At 43.1% G+C, this 21,589-nt stretch overlaps 1 protein-coding gene across 2 annotated transcripts in view; it reads left to right on the top strand.

Annotated features, from left to right (window-relative positions):
• The first annotated feature begins 868 nt into the window (after positions 1-868).
• TMEM242 (transmembrane protein 242) overlaps positions 869-21,589 on the top strand; it is a 45,307-nt gene continuing 24,586 nt past the window's right edge. The window contains exons 1-3 of one of the 2 annotated variants that reach the window (XM_084624622.1): positions 869-1,033; positions 2,859-2,959; positions 12,888-13,025. In XM_084624622.1, coding sequence (XP_084480748.1) covers positions 907-1,033; positions 2,859-2,959; positions 12,888-13,025 — 366 coding nt within the window. In that variant the 5' untranslated portion in view covers positions 869-906. The remainder of the gene's footprint in view (positions 1,034-2,858; positions 2,960-12,887; positions 13,026-21,589) is intronic. The other variant, XM_084624623.1, reaches the window with a different exon arrangement.

Raw genomic sequence — 21,589 nt, 5'->3', positions numbered from 1 at the left:
GTATTATTTGCCGTGTTGTAGCTGTGTTGGTCCCAGAATATTAGAGAGGCAAAGTGTCTCTCAGGTATTATTACTAATGAGCATATGTACATTGAGCTTTACGAAACATAGAATAAAACATATTTTTCCTTTATTAAAAAGTGTATCTTGCAGCAACGGAAAATACACTATAAGTATTACTATTGTAAAATTATGTGTCTTGCCAAGGACCAGGACCCCACTGAGCTAGGCCCTATACAAACACAGAGCAAAAAGACATTCCCTGTCCCAAATTGTACATATTACTGCAGAATACTTTCCTATTTTTAAGAAGCAAAGGCTGCCGCAGAAAACGGACAGTCTATAACACACATGCAGCGTTAAGCCACACGCCACACAGCGGATTAGCCCGCCGGTGTCGGCAAGACATTTACAGGCTGCCTCAGCCGCTGTCTTCAACTCGCCCCTTCAGGCTGATTGTGCATCCGAAGAAGTGAGCTGTAGCCCAGGAAAGCTCATGCTCAAATAAATTGGTTAGTCTCTAAGGCGCCACAAGTCCTCCTGTTCTTTTCGCCAATACTTTCTGTCACACACCAGCCCCTAAAACTGCCCCGCCCCGCTCACTCACAGCTGGGGGGGGGGGGCTAATCATTTTAACGCAGTTTGACGCCTGGGGGTGGGTTGTTGCTGGGGGTGGAGGTGCATCAAGGGGGGAGGCAGGACACCCCCGCCCTGAGCTGACGCCAGAAGAGACTGGCGCGGCGGGTCTGGGCGGCTTGGGGAAGCCTTGCCGCGGCGGGGTGAGGAGTACGAGGGACTCCGAGCCGAGCGCGGCCGGCTGCGCGGGCGGGGGCTGGGCTAGCGCGTCCCTGCCCAGCTCGGTTTCCATCCGGGTTGCAGGGAGGAGCCTGGCTCGCCGACCCGAGCATGGCGCCGGCTGCTGGCGCGGGGGGCGCCGCTGCTGCTGCCGCGGAGGGGAAGCCCGGGCTGGGGTCGCCCGTGGCGGGGGCGGGCCGTCACCCTGCAGCAGCCCAGGACAAGTTCTTCATCAAAGGTGCAGCGAGCCGGGGGTGGGGTAAAGGCCCCACGTGGGGGCGCTGCTGCTCTGCCTAGTCCCCACAAGGTGGGGAAGATTCTCCCCCCCATCACAGCAATGGTGTGAGAAAGCCCCTTGTCTCCAGGGCAGACTGGCTGTGTCCCAGGGTGGGCAGGGGGGCTGGCTGGGGTGCTGCTGGCCACAGCCTGGGCTGTAACAAGAAGGTCCCAAGGATGCTGCTGCTTCTCCCCTCCCCAGCTGAGCTGAGTGCCCCACTCCTTGCCCTTTGCCTCCTTGGGGGATTTATGGGTTGCAGGAGGGGCCACCGCTGCTCTAGCAGGTGCTGTGGCTTCAGCCACATCTTGGTGCTGACAGCCTCTGCCTGCCCACCCCCATCTCTGAGGAGTGGTTCCCCCTGCACCGCTGTTGCTGCAGCCCCAGCGCCTCATTCCAGCCCCAAAGGGAGCAAGGGGACCATCCCTTTGGGTGGGACCTGCTTCTTCAGGTTGCTCAGAGGGGAGCAAGAGAGTGCAAGCAGGTTTGGAAATGCCTCTGAAGCTACTGCACTTGTCACAAAGCCATCACTCTGTATCTGACCTCTCAGGCCTCCTCCTCAAAGGAAACCTGCACAACAGCTTCAAAAGATGAGCCTGGGAGCTTAAATTCACACCTTTGCTGGACACTACAAAATATGGAGTGAACAGACACGCTGGATTTATGGCTCATTACAACAACAATTTGTAACCCTCATAACCAGCCCATGACTGCAGAGTTGTTAATGGGCAACTTCACCTTGAATGATCCTTTGAAATATGTGTTAGCTATTTATGCTAAACAGTCTGTTCCAGCTTATGTTTATCAGTGAAATTTGAGTACATTTCCCAGACCTGAAGAACATTGTGTAGTTCAAAAGCTTGTCTCTCTCACCCACACAAGTTGGTTCAATAAAAGATATTACCTCACCCACCTTGTCTCTCTGGAGCAACTGAAAGTTGCACTTCCCCTTCTTCCCAAGACCTGCAGAAGCCCCTCAGCTACCACCATGGGTATAGAAATGGTGCTCTACGCCACAACAGGAACAAAGCTGGAGAACAGCTGCTGAATGTGTCCTCATATATGGGCAGATTTCCAGTTGGTAATTTGAACTGATGAACGCTGCAAGAAGCAGAGTTAAGTCTCCCCCTTGAAGAAAGGGTGCTGAAGTATATAGCCAGGGGATACATAGCTCTTGAGAGACCCATGCTGCTGTGGGGAGATACTGCTCAGAGAGCACTGTAAAGGAGAAGGACCTTACCTGGGAAAGCCTGGAGTCTGCTTGGTTTTATCTGACTTTCCTATAGATGAATGCAGGGTAGTTGTAGCTGTGTCAGTCCCAGAACATTAGAGAGACAAGGTGGCCGAGATAATATCTTTTATTGTACCAACTTCTGTTGGTGAGAGAAACAAGCTTTTGAACCACACAGACCTGACCAGAAGAAGAGTTCTGAGTGGCTCGAAATCTTCTCCCTCTCAACAACAGAAGTTGCCTTACCCATCTTTCCTATTGATGATCAGTCTCTACATGGATTTACTGGCCATGTGCCCTTTCTCTTCGCCAGGAGTGTGAAGTAGCAAATCAGCATTTTAATTTGCTGATATAAACTAATCATTGATCTTTAAAGTACTATATTATAAAACATTCCTTGTCATTCACTAGATTGAGAAAATGAGCAGTTTGACAGCTATTCCATTCCCTTAGGCAGCTGCTGATAGATCTGCACTTCTGATTTTTTTTTAATGTTTGAACATTATTTTTTTCTAGGAAATAAATTCATTATTTTAATTTCTTAAATTTTGTTGGCAGGTGGAATTTTTCTAGGTACTGTTGCTACTGCAGGAGTGATAGCTGGTTTTGGTACAACACTTGCTATGGCTAAAAAGAAAAACCCCAACTGGTTCGATAAGGTTTGTCTCTTTTAAAGTACTATACAACCATGCGAAAGTAAAAATAAAATTTTTGCTTCATAGTGTATTATTGCATGCTCATTTTGGCTATACTAATTGTTAATGGTGTAGTAGTTTTATAACCAGGAGGCCTGATTTTGCATCAATGAAGTCAATGAGAGCAGGAGTTAATTCTAAGTTAGGTGTTAGTGTTCCTTACTGCTTTAGTGGCAGATCTGGGCTGGTTATAATAAAACCCATAAAAAGTTTATTCAGTCTGCTGTGATCATATTACTATAATCCAATGAAAAATATTAAATAAATTTATCTCAGTTCAGGGAGACTACACCTGTATTCCCCCTCTATGGTCAATTAAGGGCACAGACGCTAGGCTTCTGGCTCTCCAGCCATTGTCTCTCGTGGGTGGAGACATGCATCTCTTACTTTTCTGACCGGGATATTTCCAGGCTGCACAGCTCCCTAATTAGACTATAAATGCACCAGCCAAGTCAGACTGTCTAAGCAGACCTGTTTGTTTTCTCTTCAGAGACTAATAACAATGTTACCTCAAAGCACTTTCTGTGAAAACTTATTTATTCTTAGGGTAAAAGCATTACAGAGAAAACATATTAAAAACAATAAAAGAACCTACATGCACACTAATAAGCTTACCAGAGATCAGCCTAACTCCAGCATGGGTTCTGGCAGGAGTTTAGTCCTTCAGATCCCACAAAGGATTCTTGTCTATGGTCACAAGTTTATAACAGCCTCAGCACAGAACTAGCACACTCATGAAAAGTTTAGTCCAGCCTCATAGTTCAGGGCTCTTTACCTGCTTCAGGAAACCAGATCAATCGGTAGACAATGGGTTTTCCTCCTCAGGGCATAGCTTCAAATGCCCTCCCAAGTACCTCCTAGGAAGCCCACTTTGCACATACTGTCCCTTTGAAGTTCATAACATTTCCCCAAGGTATACATTAGTCATTACCCTAGAAAAGTTACATACAGTCCTACAACAACACAAACAATTCTATTTTTAATACAATGGGTCCTTATACTTAAAAAATTTAACTTAATTCACTAAGGTTTATCTGGGATATTGCAGGAAATTGCCCTCTGTCACAAAATTATTGAAACACAAAGCTTTTAAACAATACATTTGCAATTTAAAGCCCCGATTCTGCAAACATGGGTATACTTTACTTACGTGAGTGTTCCCATTGACAAGTTTAAAGTTAAGCACACACATTTTCAAGATTACAACCTATATGATTAAATGAATATCATGTAGATAAATATTCTGTCACAGATAAACCTAGTGCATGAATGATCACTGTTATAAATAAATATGCAGAAATCTGTTTTAGTTAGATGATACAGAGAAAAACATGGACATTTAAAATTAAAATGTTACTCCATCTTTAATTTGTCCCATGCCACCTAGGTATTACAACGCATGGTACATGTACTGGTCTGTGACTCTCATGTATGTAACACTTGCAATAAGATAAATAAAAAATAGTGTTAGATCATTCAAAAAGCTTCTAAAAATATTCAAGTTGAGGACATTCTGTGTGTATAATTAATATACGTAGGGAATTTTAAAATAAAGATTATGTAAATACATAATATTGACCTAGTAGAACATCTGTGCCATAAACATTTAGACCGAGAAACCTGTAAATAATTCTGCATTTTTAACTGCAAGGACAAACCTAATGATGGGACTATATGTGCAAATATATCTAATCTTGGAACAGAACACAACTATTCAAGAAGAGTTTTTCCTTAGTCAGTTTTTCATTGAATGAGCATTTGTAAAATAAACACTTAAAATTGATCAAACACTAAAACTACTATAATATCTATTGCACCCAAGAGATACCTCACCCTCTAAATCCTTTTGATCTGACATACAAAATCGTATAATTTTATTCATTGTACTTTCCATTAAGTTTATCACAGCGTTTATTTTGTACCCTCAATATGTCTTCTTTTGGAGGAGGGAATATCTGAGATCCATCCTTCATCTTGCAAAACCCTACTTTAGGCTGGGACGCATCACTCTGTGGCTGTTCCATACTGATCCCATGTCACCTCTAATACTAGACTATCTAGCAAAAAATGCAAACGCCCTCTAATTTCAGATAGGTGAACAGTAAGATGCAGCATACACATTTTTTCTGTGAGTAATGTAACAATTCTTCTAAAGACAAACTAATAGAAGATAAATGATCAAAATCTAGATAATTTAAAATAAGAAAATAAACAGCAGGGTACTTTTAGTAGCAGAAAACCAACAGGGATCAGTTTTTTTAACATCCCATCCTCTCCAACAGTGAAAAATGTTTTTACAGTTTAGCACAGTGGTGGGCAACCTGCAGCCCGTGGGCCGCACGTTGCTCGTCAGGATAATCCGCTGGAGGGCTGCGAGACAGTTGTTTACATTGACTACTCGCAGGCATGGCCAATGGGAGCAGCGGGGAGCAGCAAAGCATGGCCGTTGGGAGGTGCGGGCGGCCACGCCTGCGGATGGTCAACGTCAGCAAAATGTCTCACAGCCTGCTAGCGGATTACCCTGACGAGGGGTTGCGTGTTGCCCACGCTGCAGGTTGCCCACCACTGGTTTACCATAATTATTATTATGTTCAGAAGAGTCTTGTGCTACTAGAATACTGGGAAAGGTGTGATGTAGGTGAGGATTAAGGTACACTGGGTGAGATTTTTTGGGAAAGCTTGCAGAGTGCCTTCCTGCCTTATACCTGGCTTTAGCAAGTGATAAAAGATTTTGATGAATATTAAACGTCACTGGATTTAAAAATAAACAAGCCAGGTTAGTTGTAGAATGTATTTATACATTATTTTGTGGCCATATTGTATATTGTATTTCCTATTTATATGGATATTGTATTTATGGATTTATATGTATATTGTATTTCCTATGTATGGCCTATTTAGATTTGAAATATACACAAAATTACTTAGTCTACTTAGTGTAACAATGCCCAGATTTTTTAACCTTCAAAGCTGTCTTCAAAACTCATCTTTCTCTCTCAGCTTTTGGAGAGAGAAGGGTTTGAGGGATATAAAGTTATAGTATCAGTTATTATGTTTTGTTTTACTTAGAGTGTGTGAGTATAGTGTCATTGGCTTTTATACGTGTAACTATTTGTAATTAATTTTATGACATTCAATTTTGTAAGATATATAGAAACTAAGCCAGTTGTCTCATTTTAAATATATTAAGAAGTAGGCACACTGTATAATAATGTAATTCCACAATTATATAAATCCTGTTTCAAATAGCTCAGTTGGTTTCATTATGACTGGCTATTACTTTTTACCATCTTGTAATGATGTTTTAAAACAACTTTTTCCTGGACGTTACATTAACACCATTTCAGATCTGTATGCTCTTCACTGGCTGACCTGCCCTACTACTCAATATGAAATTAATCTAGAGTGGCATTAAGATGACACTGAAGTGTATGTAGGTTGGACGTGGCACCAAGTGAAGTGAAGGATTTTCCTTTTTGGTTGAAACCTATATTTGCTGCTAGCCCTGCAACTGAATGAAAACAGTTTATCAGCAAACATCAGTGTCTACCAAGAACTAGAACCTTATAGAGCATAAAAAGGAAATGCTGCTTTTTGTCATGCTGATTGTGAGGATAGCTGGTGAACAGTTTCTGAGGCTAGACTTTGAAAATGGTATAACTGTCAACAAAAGAATGGCTGAGGACTAGTCACCAAACCAGAAAAGTAGCTCTGTAGTAGCATTATTAATTTCATTTAGAATTGTATATTTTAGAGCATTGAACATTATCATTTGTAATAATACAACTTTTAAATGATATTATACAAAAGTAAAAGCATAACCATGAATAACTAGCTTTAAAGTTAAATGCAGTCATCATAGATGTAAAATGCATAGTTAAAATGAATAATGTTTTTATGCTTACAAAAGTGAGAGATTAACAGCAGGGGTAAGAGCCAGGCATGATGCAGGAAAGGACTGCTGTAAATAAGTAAGTAAGTAAAATCCGTTTATTCATGTCTGACTCTTGGTGAAACCATAGCAGAATTTTCAGAAGCCTTCTCAATCCATCACTAGCTTTGAGCGCTCAGCAGTTGACCTCCCAGTGATCTGCTGGACACCATTTATCCATCTCCTCGCTGGTCATACCCTATTACGATGACCTGGCACCATTCCTTACATGATGACTAGGGCCCTACCAAATTCACAGCCATGAAAAACATGTCACAGACTATGAAATCTGGTTTCCCACCGTGAAATCAAGTCTTTTGTGTGCCCTGTACTATACAGATTTCACAGGGGAGACCAGCGTTTCTCAAATTGGGGGTTCTGACCCAAAAGGAGTTGCAGGGGCGGGTCACAAGATTATTTGGGGGCGGGGGTCCTGGTAATACCAGCTTAGTTCTGCACTGACTTCAGAGCTGGGCGGCTGGAGAGCGGCAGCTGGTGGCCTGAGAGTGGCAGCTGGTGGCCGGGGGCCCAGCTCTGAAGGCAGCACCCCGGCAGCAGCAGCGTAGAAGTAAGGGTGGCAAAAACATACCATGCCACTCTTACTTCTGCGTTGCTGCCTTCAGAGCTGGGCGGCTGGAGAGCGGCAGCTGGTGGCCAGGGGCCCAGCTCTGAAGGCAGCACCCCGGCAGCAGCAGCGTAGGAGTAAGGGTGGCAAAACCATACCATGCCACTCTTATTTCTGCACTGCTGCCTTCAGAGTGGGCGGCTGGAGAGTGGCGGCTGCTGACTGAGGGCCCAGCTCTTCAGGCAGCAGCGCAGAAGTAAGGGTGGCAATAACATGCTATGTCATACTTACTTCTGCACTGCTGCTGCCGGCGGCTCTGCCTTCAGAGCTGGGCTCCGAGCTAGCAGCCGCCGCTCTCCAGCTGCTCAGTTCTGAAGGCAGCACCACCACCATCAGCAGTGCAGAAGTGAGGGTAGCAGTACTGCAACCCGCCCCCCCAACTCATTTTTGGGGCAGGACCCCTACATTTAAAACACTGAAATTTCAGATTTAAATAGCTGAAATCATGAAATTTATTATTTTTTAAATCCTATGACTGTGAAATTGACCAAAATGGACCATGAATTTGTAGGGCCCTAATGATGACTTTCTCAAGGTTATTTCCATCTCTATGCCTGACGTGACCACAGTACACAAGTTTGCACCTTTTGATTAGGAAAGTACGAGGCAAGGCCCCAGTCCTGCAGATACTTATGTAAATGCTTAACTTTACTCCTATGAATTGAAATAGGAATCAGTGTAACTACTCATGAGAGCAAAGTTAAGCATGTATGAAATACCTGGAGGACAAGCTCTGATAATGTACCTTAATTCTGACTTGCAACACCCCAAAGCAGAAACTGCCAGTTAAGAGATTTTTTTAAAATAAAATCCAGTGCCATTAAAGGACAAACTCATAATTTCTTTTTCTTGTGATTTAGGTTCCAATCCTACAAAGATTTGTGCATGCATTTAACTTAACTCACAGTGGGGTCAATCATGTCAGGTGCTGAGAAATCTGGCCCCAATCCAGCAAAGCAGTGAGCATGTGCTTAACTTTAAGCACCTTGAAGGCAATGGGGCTTCTCTGCAGACATAGAGAGCTGCTCACATGGAGACAATTGCAAGTTTGGGGCCTTTGTCCCTAATACATTTGAAAAAGGTACCTTCAACGGTAGCGTGTCTGTCCCCTGTCTTCTTCCCTCTCCCTCAATTCCCCCCCCCCCCCAAAAAAAAAAAGCAAAAATTTGGAACATAGATTTTGGGAATCAAGTCAGTGAATTCTGTTCCCTATTTTCCTGGCCTGTTTTTAAAAAGTGTTTTAGCAATTTATTTTTGTATTCAGAGAGGTATTTTCAAATCTTGGAGCTGTGATGAAGAGAAACGAATGTGTACTGACAATAAGTAACAAAGGTGTGAGTAAAACCCCATTCACTTAAAAGAGCAATACATAGCTATTTGTATGTTTTAATTAATGAAACATTTTTTCTATGCCATTGCATTGTGATCTCAGAAGCATTTCTCCTAGCAATTCATTCATCACTTCTCTTGAGGATTTAAATAGCTTGCCTGAACATCTTACGACAAAGATTTCTCTAAACACCACAATTTATTTGGATACTTAATACCCCCGAGGAGTCGGCTTGTGACTAAACTCTCTTGAACTACTGCCAATAAAGCCAGATCAGTTTCTTCGATTATCACTTTTTTTGGCGCAATGAAGCATTTAAATAGAATTAATTTTTGCCATCCATTTTCACAAATAGCACTTGTGTCTCCCACTTAAAGATTCAATTAAGTGGATTTTTTTGGCATGGTTTTTCATGTTCAAAAGTAGAGAAATTCTCAGATTTTATATTATATTTGAAATATTTAGATAGGAAAAATGTCAGACAAAGAAAAGTTATAGAATTTCTAAAAGTAACAGAATCATTGTTATGAACATTCATTAGCTACTGTACAGAGATCATAGGACTTTTATATAAAGGACTTAGTCTGAATAATGATCACTGTAGTTTGTGTCTTTGTGCACACATATATATATATATATACATATACACAATGCATGTATCCGTGCATGCCACTCAGATTTTAAACGATGTGCGCCTGTAATTCTAAGGTGAGAACTGAGCCAACAGTGTTTGAGTTGCCCCAAGTTTAATAGCATTTTGTTAATGGTTTCTACTCTTAAATTAGATTAGGCTATGTAAATAGACAGATTGCTATTGAATATATGCTTTGTGAACATATATTTCAGCTGGATAACCATGCTCAGAACTAAATCTTAGAAATTTAAAAAGTGAATGAAAACGGTTAATGATTGTCTCTGGGATTATTTAAATATATAGTTGTTTTATGATTCAAAGTTGAATGAAAAGTTTTTGATCCTATTCCAATGTCCAAATGTAGAGTGGTGGGCACTCTACATATGCTTAAATAGATAGAAATTAAATGCAGGAGGGCAAATAGCAGGATCTATATTAAAATTTTCAGGAAGGTTATTTAAAGATGACCTGCAAAAGGAAAATCTTGGGTTTGTGCACTTGGTTTTTCACACTTTTTTATGATGTATAATAAAGGCTTAACCAATGGGTAGGGTGCGGTCAATTTAGATATTTTTTCTGCTGATTTACATTAGAAATATCAGTAGTGTAAAATCTTGTTTTCTATGATTTTGCTGGAGTTGACATTGGAGAGCTAAAGAACTGGTGTGGGATTTTCTTACCCTAAAGTTAAGGGTAAGGATGTTGATCCTTTAACAATGAGATCTTTTCTCACAACTGTTTGGCACATGTTTGAGTTAAGCAGGTATTAATGAAAACAAACAAAAACCTAGAATTTCTAAAATTTGTGATTAAAACTCCCTCTCTCAACTGCGCAGGGTTTATTTTACAGGTAATTATGAAGACATCATCCTAGTTCATCATATCATCCATCACCATCAAGGGATTTATAAAGTATTCCAGGAAAAACAGGATAGATAAGACAGGAATTTGTAACAAACTTTTTTAGGGAAAAAAAATGAAACCACCACATACTTTCAAGTCTTCTGTATATATCATACAAGATCATAAACCTAATCTTTTTCCATGGCAGGTCATCTTTTGAAAGCAAAAATCCAAGAGCTATAAATGCTTTAAACAAGTTTGGAAATCAAGCTAATCCTGATACTTAGTTTTAACTCTAAGGTGCCACTAGTACTCCTTTTCTTTTTGCGAATACAGACTAACATGGCTGCTATTCTGATACATATTTCTCTTTGCTATTCTTTCGAATATATGAAAAAAACTGTTCTTTAAATTCTCTTGCAAATGAATCTTCTTTGTCAGGATTTCATATTTTTGATTAAATAATTTTGCAAATGAACCTATTTGTTTACACATTTACACTTCTAGTTACTATTTGTTACCTTCATACAGTAGTTTCATGCTCTTTAAAAATAAAATGGCAATTTCTGTTATACTCCCAGAATTTTACCTACCAACATAGTGTTTCCATGGAGAAGGCCTTACCTTGAGGATTCATTCCTTCTGTTTTTAATCAGTTCTTTCAGAATTCTGAGTACAAAACAAAATTACTCAAACAATTTTAAATAGTGAGTGCAGATACTGGTTTATTTTATTGTGCAGATTTGAATCTTAATATTTCTAGAATAGTTTTCTTTAACCTAAGGGCTAATTTACATACAGAATTATGTTCTTTGTCCTCTGTCCTGCAAGCACTTATGTATGTGCTTAACAGTCCCATTGGGTTCAGAGGGAAAACTCATGTATATACATTTAAGCACATAAAAGTGTTTCGAGAATCAGGGCCTGAATGGGAGCATTTTCAGGGTAGTAAACTTTGGAACTTACCAAGGTTTATCATTTTTATGTGGTCTGACCAAGAATTTTGCCTCATATAATAGTTAGCATACTAAAGTTTTAGAGTCCAATCCTGCAGTCCTTACCTGAACCTGAGTAGTTCCAATGAAGTCAGTATAAGTTTAACTGTTCCCTAGGGGTGTTCCACCCCTGCTCTGCCCAAGGCCCCCCCACTCCATCTCCCCCCCAAGGCCCCGACCTCGCACTGCTTCTTCCCGCCCAACTCCGCCATCTCCCCCGAGGCCCCACACTCATTCTGCCTCTTCCCGCCCCTGCTCTGCCCCCTCCCTGACGCCACTGCTGGCTGCTCTACACCCTCCTTCAAGTCCCTCCATGAGCCACCAAAGAGCTGTGGCTGGTGGGTGCTGAGTACCCACTATTTTTTTCCATGGGTGCTCCAACCCCAGAGCATCCAAGAAGTTGGTGCCTATGGTTACCACGCTGCGGTGGTATTTGGTTTACTGCAGTTACATTCTGTAGGTTACACGTATCCTACAGGAATTAAGTACAGTTAATCAGGTATCACAGTGTGATAACTAGGTAAATGTTGACTGGTCATTGTAAACTGTTCTATGTACTCCTATATTAGTAATAGTACATTAATATTAGGACAACACCCAAAGGCCTCAAATCACAACTGGGAACCTGTTTGGCTCAGCATGAAATGATTTTTCCAAAGAAAGATTTCTGTGTTATTAGGTTTGTCCACCCTGATGTATCGGAATTTTGACAAATGGTTAAAATGACTCAGCATGACCAGTATAGAGGCTGAACAGGGTTCTGCATTTGCCAGTCACTTGGTTCTTTGGAGAAATGAGATCCAAGCAGTGCCAGACAACATTAGTTGTTTGGGGGGTTTTGTTTTTTTTTAAAAAGCCCATTTTCAGAACTCCTTCAGGTGATGCTCCTCTCCCCCCACGCTCACATTAGCCCCTCTCTTTCTGAGTTACCTGCTCCACATGGGGCTGAAGGTCATCAGGGCTCTGCTGTTTCTCCAGCTTTCTCTTCTGTTACCCAGGGGGCCAGTGTGGAGGTCTGCAGATCTCCTGTGCGAGAGGGTATCAAGTCCAGAGATGAATTTTAGAGCATTATTACACTCTGACTCCTGGTGATCAGGGGCTGTGAAGGTATTTCTGGGCCCTTCTGTTTTCCTGATTACTACTCAGTTACTGCATCTTCTGCCCCCAACCAGTCAGTCAGTCATTCATCCCCGCATGGCAGCTGCATTAGGGTTCTTGCGTCTGCTACCCACATGTGCTATTAACAACTGCTAGGGCTGCTGCTGAGTCTCCTTCCTGGAGGATTAAGAGCAACTCATCCTGAGGAATTTTGTGGAGGGTTTTAGCCCAGCTCTTTGGGAATTGAGGGGGACAGGAAGGGATTGAACTAACCCCCTTGCTCTACCCTCTGCTGTTACTGTCAAATGCTGTTGAGTCTTTAGTTCAATAGTAGAGTTTGCTAAAGAGACAAATGTGTAGAGCAAACATTTTTCTTGTCTTAGATATTTTAAAATCCTTTTGTTACTGAACCTTGATCTTTTTATCTTGATTCTAGGGTATTACTGCCACAGCTGCATTACCAGAGAATGGTTCATCGCTGGCCTTACGAGCCTTGGGGTGGGGTTCACTGTATGCCTGGTGTGGAGTTGGGCTGATCAGTTTTGCCATCTGGAAGGCTTTGGGAGTTCACAGTGTGAGTACACGCATCATTTCCTCACAAATTGTGATCTAGGTATGGAATGTCTTTCATGGGTCCTCCATACCACTTGAGCTCTACAGAGTGCTGAGGGAGAATGGCTGCTCAGTGGCCTCTGTGCACCGGAAAGCGGGGGCTTCATACTATCGACAAATAGGCTCTTTTGGAAGGGGCTGTTGTGGGTGATGTGGGAGAGGAACGATTCACACCATACTTATATGAACCAGTATTCTAGAGCCTTCACATAGGGCCACTATTCCAGCTGTAAGACTAGAATAGTAGCCACAATTTTTCTCTGTGTTGGGGGTGTGAATTCCAAGTTATCCCTTGCTTAGCTCCCCATACAGTCTGAGTTTTGCCTTTAGCACAATCTGTTTATTTTCAGCAGCCTTCAGCCATGAAGTGTCCAAGTTTTGCATTAGTACTTCAGCAACATAAGAGCCATCTGTTTTTATTTCAGATATCAATTTCCTCACTGGTGTGTTTCTGTAGAGAGTAAGGGGACAGTGGATGGAGGTTTCATGTGAAATAGAAGGAGGGGGAATCTTGTGATGTCATCAGTCAGGACCAAGGAGCTAGGGAAACATCCTTACACCGCAAGGAGTTCAAGTTATCTTCACACAGAGATGCTTATGCTCCAGTGCCACATAGTATTGAATATGAACAGTAAAGATCATACAAGCATTTAGTTTTGTCCCTGATAGTGACCCATGCTCCTTGCTGCAGAGGGAGGCGAAAAACCCTTAGGGTCTCTGCAAATCTGACCTGGGGGGAATCTGCCATCAGGGCTCCCTGTGACTGCAGATTTGGTGGAGCTGTCTGCTTCCCAAGCTGGAATGTTAATGAGTAGATTATGTTCTTGGCTACTTGAACAAACTACATAAATCTCCATAGCCAGCAAGAACTTCCCTCTTAGTTCCCAAAATGAAAAAAACCTAAGCATACTCCAGCCTGATATTTTCCTTCTTAAGCAACACCCCTATCTCTACACCTTCCTCTGGCCCCACTGTGAATTACCTCATAACCCTTCTCCTAGTAAGTCATGTGTCATGGTCCTACTTCCCCTGGCATTTTTCCTAGCAGAACATTTGGCCCCAAAATGTAGTGTTCTGCACACACACACACACACACTCACAATATTCTTAATAGGAACAAGTGAAGGGAGGCAGAGCTTTCAGTTAGGACATGAGACAAATGCAAAGCAATCTTGTTTAAACTCAAACACTTTATCAGGCTGCAGGGGGTACAATGTAGGAAAGAGGATGGGGACACCCAGTTATCTCCTTTACATGCTGAGCTCCAGAATGTCACTCAGCAGCCAAAATGGTGCTTTCCACAGTATATTGCTGATTCTTATTTCCATTCAGTCAGAGCACTTCAGGTGGTGCCAAAGGATGGCACGATTTGTCTCTAGTCAGTAATTTCTGATAATTCTGTTTTATTGAGCTTAGTTTGTATTTTCCTGGGAAGTACAGATCTACCCTGACACTGGCCCAATAGCCTACCTGCCCCCCACTGATGTATATTATTCTGTTAGCTTTTTAAAATCTTCAGATTTTAGAGAAATTGGCATATCCCACATCTGATAATGTGAATTAGCACTGATTATTGGGTGAGCCTCACCCACATGCTCAGGGTCTGACTGATCATCATATTTGGGGTCAGGAAGGAATTTCCCCCCAGGTCAGATTTACAGAGACCCTATGGGTTTTTTGCCTTCCTCTGCAGCAAGGGGCATGGGTCACTTGCAGGTTTGAACTAGAGTAAATTGTGGATTCTCTGTAACGTGAAGTCTTTAAATCAAGATTTGAGGACTTCAGAGGTTATGGGCCTACAAGAGGAGTGAGTGGTGAGGTTCTGTGGCCTGCAATATGTAGGAGATCAGACTAGATGATCATGATTGTGCCTTCTTGCATTAAAGTCTGAGTCTTTTGCACAATCAAAAATTGCTGTTTTATACTAACTATTGTCATGTGTTTGTTTCTCCTCTCCTGATCTTATCATGTACCTACTGAACTGATAATGTTTAAAGTCCCTACAGGTACAAAACCCAAAGTTTACTATAAATGAAAAGTTTTCTAATCAAACAAAGAATTTCCTCTGAATATAAGTAATATTTCTGAGGCAAGTCATCTTTTTGTATTGTTGCTGGGTTTTTTTGACCAGTCCTTTAACATAATACACAGAAGCAAGGGTTGAATATCAAAATAGCGTCATCTAGAGTTTAGACATTACTTCCCAGAGGTAGCTCCCAAGCGTCCTAAGAGCTATCTCTGGAAACTCACATTGCAACATTGCTGTCATTCCCTTCGTTTTAGTTTTGCGTGTGTGAGACATAAACATTTTGACCAGGAGTTGCTGATATATATTTTTTTCCTGTATCCAGGGAAACAAGTGCATGCTTTTTGGAAAGTTATCAATTGCTATCATGTGAGCAGAAGTACAGACCTACAAAATGGCCTGTTAAAAATATGTTGGCTTGTTTAACGTATAGATGTGGAATGATGAAGTACCAGGCAAAAATCAACTTTGATGGAAATGCTGTCTACTAACAGTTACTTTTAAGAGTGAACTTAAGTTCCTTTGCACATAAAACTGTTAAAGCTACAATAGCGATTATAGTTTGTACCCCGAGGTCAACATTTTCAAACCTGGGTGCCTAAGGTTAGATTCCTACATGCATACTCAGACACCTAAATAAAAAGGTACCTTCAGCTCCCATTGGCTTCATTAGTAACTGTGACACTCAGACGTTAGGGCTTATGGACTGCATTGATCTGGCCCTGGTAGCAATGTACCTGCCATAAAACTATTCTAATTTGTTCGTGCAAAAATATGTGAAGGGAAGTGATGAGTGTGTAATGCAACTTGTCTACCACATGCCTGGAAGTAAAACCCTGCAGTGGGACTGGGATCCTGCAGGTCCCCCAGGACCTGCTGCCATAATAGCAGGAGTGGGATAAAAATGCAACAAACAATGCAGGAGTGGGTGAGAGTGGGTATTGCACTGCGGGATGGAATTGTCATTAAAAAAACTACCCCGTGCTGGGCTCTACCTGGAGGTGTAAAATTAGAAACAATGTAGGAAGTCACAATATTTAAGAGCTATTTAAGGGTTAACAGAGGTGGATGAAGGAAAGGAGACTCAGTGATACTCTTTTATAAGAGCAGTGAAACTTGAAACTTGGCAGAATTGGTATAATTAAGGGTAGAAATGATGCCAGCAGTTATTGTGATCTATTGTAGTGCACAGCTATGAAGGCAGAGGCATTTATTAGCCTGGGTTGTTATATTTATTTGTCAAACATCAAGGTTGCACTTCCGTGCAAAACAAAATCTTCCCTAGGAGACTTCTGAAGAGCAAGAGGACATTTGTCTAACAGTCACCATCTAAGGATGGTGCCATCTAACGATAGAACTGGAGAGAACATCTCTGATGTGTTTGCATTGTGCATTGCACCACAGCTACATCTGCTGGCAGGTGATAAAATAAGCACACTTAAAAAATGACATTTCACAAACATTTTAGTTTTACTTGCTGGGATTCTTTTTATATGTTTACACAAAAAGTGATTTCATACATGTTGACCTTTAGTATTTTGTGTTTTGTAGTGATTTATTTGATCAAATATTGTAGTAATGGTAGGATAGTACTAGTATTGACAGTGGTTCGTATTCCTTGAATAACTGCCAAAGAAACTTGATCATCACTTTCAGCATCTTTACTAGTTCAGTACTGTTTCTTCTGAACACGTTACCAGATGTATTGAATTGTGTGATGGGTACAGGTGTCTGTTATGGTCAGGTTTATGATCATTTAATGCATTGCATCACCTACAGAAAGTCAGAATTTAAAGTAATGAAAAAAATCTAGCACATTTACTTTTACATTTTATACTACAGCGGACCCTTGCTAGAGTGCATATCACTATAGCGTGGATTCACATATAGCGCAATCGCGGCGATGGATCCCAAATTTAAATATTTAAATTGGGATCCAGGGTAACACGGCCCCGGCTATAACGTGGTCCCCGTGTTAACGCAATACCGCGGATGGATCCCAAACCCCACGTTCTAGTGAGGGTCTGGTGTATAACTTTTCCAGTAATTTGTTTTCATTAATGTGTTTATGTGGTTCAGAAGCAGCTGCAAAGCATTTGTGGTGACGTTTCTTTACTGACTTAAGAACAACTAAAGCTAGGACCTATTATGGATTTTATATCCTTAAGCCTCCTGTAACAAGAATGTACACCACCACAACTTGTGCCTGCTGTAGGAGCAACCACAGAATTGTTATTGTCCATTTCTAATATTGCAACTGTATGCTGGTGCCCTAGTCACCAGCTGGGGACAGTCAGCCATGCTCATCCCAGGTTTTTGTCCCTTTCTTTAGGGCTCTAATTATGGAAGGAATAAAGGAAGGGAGGGAGGAAGGAAGGAAGGAAGGAATATCACAAACAGTCCGGTGGGAGGTCAAACAGGGATCCTCTGGCAGGTACCAGCTAGGACCCTTTCTAACCCGTGGGGCCTCCACAGGGCTTAGCTGCCTGCAGCCTTCTGCTCTGGTTTCCAGAGTATATCCTCTCTCCTGGTTCCCCCCTAGCCCCTCATGGAGCTCAACTCTCCTTTATATTATCTAGCTGAGAGTATGGGCCAGTCTTGAGGTGCTGACCTGGGCTGCCTTCCATATAATGATTCAAAAGAAGAGAAGCCCAAAGAAGACTGCAGGACTTCTCTGATCACAAACCACAGATAGGGTAACATCTTATCCAAGTTCTGGGACGCAGTAGTTCCAAATTTTCATAGCATTCCTTTTAACATGCAGTTAAACCTTTCTACCAATCCATCTGTTTGCAGGGGGTAGAAAGAGGTTCTTACCAAGTGGACCTTCAGAAGGGCCTGTGCCTCCTGCATTAGTCATGATGTGAAGGCCATGCCCCAGTCTGTCAGGATGATTCTTAGGCTCCCTACCCAGGAGAATACTTTCAGTAACTGTTGCCTGTGTGGTTGCAGAGCGCAAGGCCATGGCCTCCAGGTACTGGGTGGTGAACTCTCCAATTACTAAAATAAATCAACATTCACTTGAACTCAATTCTAGGACTCCTACAAGGCCTATCCTAACCCACTCAAATGGGATGCCCACTAGTGGCTGAGGAATTAAGAGGCCCTTATGAGCCGGTCTGTGGCCCACTAATTGGAATTCTGGGCAGGATGCATAATAATCCTTGATATCTTGGTAAATGCCCTGCCAAAAGAACCAGGCCAGTATCCTTTCCCTGGTTTTGTCCACCCCCAGGTGGCTGGCCCAAGGTATATCATAAGCTAGTTTTAACACCTGGTTCCAGTATGGCCTGGGAACTGAGTTCTACGGGCGCCAGTCTGTTTGTCTTGGGACACCTTTATCCGGTGATCCCCCTCTAGTTCAAACAGGGAGTCCTGAACAGGGTCAACCAGTACCCCATTTGCCCTAGTTGGTCACCATATAACAGTCTGAACACTGTATCCTCCCTATGTCCCTAAATGAAGTTGTCTCCCTAGTTCAAGCCTGGCAGGTCTTCCCCTGCAGTTTGGGTCTGCCTGTTCTGGTAGGTGAACCCCAGGGGAGCCCAAATTACACTGCACTCCAGTGCCCTTCCCTGATCTCTTCCCCTTGGCCCCGAGGGCTTCTCTTCTGGCTTGACGCCATTCCTAGTGTGACTTGGGCCTTACATCAAACAACATAAGGTCAGAAAAGGGGAGGACTTCCTCTAGACTGTAGTCCCCCTGGGCACCAAGAGTGGGTTCTGATCCTGATTTAATCACTGCCTTCAAAAGACTGGCTACAGGGTCCCAGTCTCAGCCTAGGCCGTAGGCTAGGGCAGATACTGAACCGCAGCCATACTAAAGTCAACTTCTTGGGCCCCCATGGTCAATCTAACACTGAGTGTGGAGTAAAGCAAGACATCTCCTGGAACGCAGCCACATACACCCATTCTGCACCCCGTAGAGCTCCAGAAGCTACAAACTGCTCCTGTACAAATGTCTGTCCCAAGCCAGAATCCAGCACTGTGGTTCCCTCTATTGTGATTGGCACACCATACCCCTTCAGGCCAAGGGGTTCCTCCATGAATTATAAAGCACAGGCATGGGTCTAGTCATGCTGCATCTAGGGACTGTCTTTATAACCATGGCCTTCCTGACCCCAGGTAAAGCAAGTTAGGAGACATCCCCCAACCCTTTTATTTCATCAGTACCCCTCTACTACTGGCTCTTTACCTGTCATCCCTGGTGTGCTTGTCAGGCTTGGCCCCAGGGCCAATCCCTTGGGAGAGCACAAACGTATCCCACAGTCTACTGATGCTCTGCTTGAAGGGGGTCTTGCAGCCTGTGCCCATCCTCTTATAGACTGAGGCAGTGGAATTGGGATTCTTGGGCTTTTTTGTCAGTTGTCTAATTTTGCCTCCAGAAAGTGTTCTACGAGGTGGATTGCCTCTTCTACACGTATGAGCAGGACGCCTTGGGTCTGGACAGCAGGCTCTGGCAGAACTGTTCTAAGGTACCATCTCCACTATTTCCATGAGGGAGTGATCCTCTGTATTTAACCAACAAGTGCTAAAACCGTGGCACCACTGCACTATCACCCTAAAGTGGAAGTCTGGGGAAAACAGTTTCTGTCTAAATCGCTGGTGATCCCCTTCTTCATTGAGCTGTAAGTGACCTAATATGGCAGCCTTGAACGTCCCATAATCTTTTGCTGCAGACACACCTAGAACCCAGTACTATACCTGTGCCTCTCCAGTTCGATAGGGTGCTATCTGAGTGGCCCAAGCTTTCCAGGGCCATAGTGGGTATTTACTACTCTGCAGTTAAAAACCCGTGGCTGGCCCATGCCAGCTGACTTAGGCTCATGGGGCTCAGCCTAACGGGCTGTTAATTGCAGTGTATATATTCAGGCTCAGGCTGGAGCTCGAGCTCTAGGACTCTGTAAAGTGGGAGGGTCCCGGGGTTTGGGCTGCAGCCAGAGCCCAAACATATACACGACAATTAAACACCCCCTTATCCCAGCTCTTTACCCCGACTCAGCTGGCACAGGCCAGCTGTGGGTGTCTAATTGTGGGTGTCTAATATCATGATAGGTCTTAGCCACCCACTCAAAGGTTTCTAGGAAGGCCACCAGGTCATCATCTGGTCCCATCTTAGTGAGGGCTCCTCCCTCCCACATTGGCAGCCATGGCCCTGCACCAACCTGTGGAGCCTGGGGGTCCCAATGCAGACGTTTGCGTACGAATGGCTGCTGGTCCTCCTGCTGGTTCTGGCTGCTGGTCCTCCTGCTGGTTCTCCTCTCTTTGTAACTGCTGCTGTAACTGTTGCTGTGCTAGGATCAGTTGCAGCTCCTAGTGTTGCTGCTCTCCCATCCATTTCCCCAGAATTTCAGGATCCATGTTTCTCCCTGGTCAGTAGCAAGCTATGCCCATGTTCTCCACCAGTGTACACTCTAGCTATAGGTTGGTGATAGACTTGTCAGCCACACCCAGTTTAGGTGTCTGTCACTTTCTTCAGAGCTCTGTTTGTTGGCTTCACAAAGAGTGTAAAAAGTAACACAAACAACACCTTGGTTAGGAGGTTCAGACAGGGGTCATCTGGCCTCTAGTAGCTGCCAGGTAGGGCCCTTTCCAACTCCAGGGGCCTCTACAGCTACTGCAGCCTCCTGCTCTGGTTACCAGAGTGTATCGTCTCTCTTGGTTCCCCTCTCGGAGCTGAGTTCTCCCTTATATTGTCCTGCTGAGCATATGGGCCAATCATAGATTCATAGATACTAAGGTCAGAAGGGACCATTATGATCATCTAGTCTGACCTCCTGCACAACGCAGGCCACAGAATCTCACCCACCCACTCCTGCGATAAACCTCACCTATGTCTAAACCGTGGTTTAAAGACTTCAAGGAACAGAGAATCCTCCAACAAGTGCCCCATGCTACAGAGGAAGGCGAAAAACCTCCAGTGCCTCTTCCAACCTGCCCTGGAGGAAAATTCCTTCCCGACTCCAAATATGGCGATCAGCTAAACCCTGAGCATATGGGCAAGATTCACCAGCCAGATACTACAGAAAATTCTTTCCTGGGTAACTCAGATCCCACCCCATCTAACATCCCATCACAGGCCATTAGGCCTATTTACCATGAATATTTAAAGATCAATTAATTACCAAAATCATGTTATCCCGTGAGATGCTGATCGGCTGTATCACCTGATTCAGAGCACCTGTTTGCTGGGCTTCTCTATGGTGCAGGGTTGTCTGCTCCCTGTCCCCCAATCCTGCCTCTGGGCTGTTAAAGGGCCAGATCGGGGTTTGGATCAGGCGCCAGGTGCGAAAGCATTGCAACTGAAGATCATCTTTCTCAAGGTTAAATATATATTTTGCAGAATAGTGCAGAGAAAAAACTGTATTCTGCCTTAAAACAATTTAATTTCCACCTACTTCCATGCTCAAAAAACAGTCAGAACACAGCATTCCTGTAAGTTTCATCAGAAATTTTTAGATGAAGTGTTTTTTTCATTAGAAAATGCTTGTTTATCAAAAC

The sequence above is a fragment of the Lepidochelys olivacea genome, assembly GCF_965140295.1.
Source record: "Lepidochelys olivacea isolate rLepOli2 genome assembly, chromosome: 3".
Classification (NCBI taxonomy): domain Eukaryota; kingdom Metazoa; phylum Chordata; order Testudines; family Cheloniidae; genus Lepidochelys; species Lepidochelys olivacea.
The sequence above is the reverse complement of the archived record's forward strand: the minus strand, read 5'-3'. Positions and strand labels throughout refer to the sequence as shown.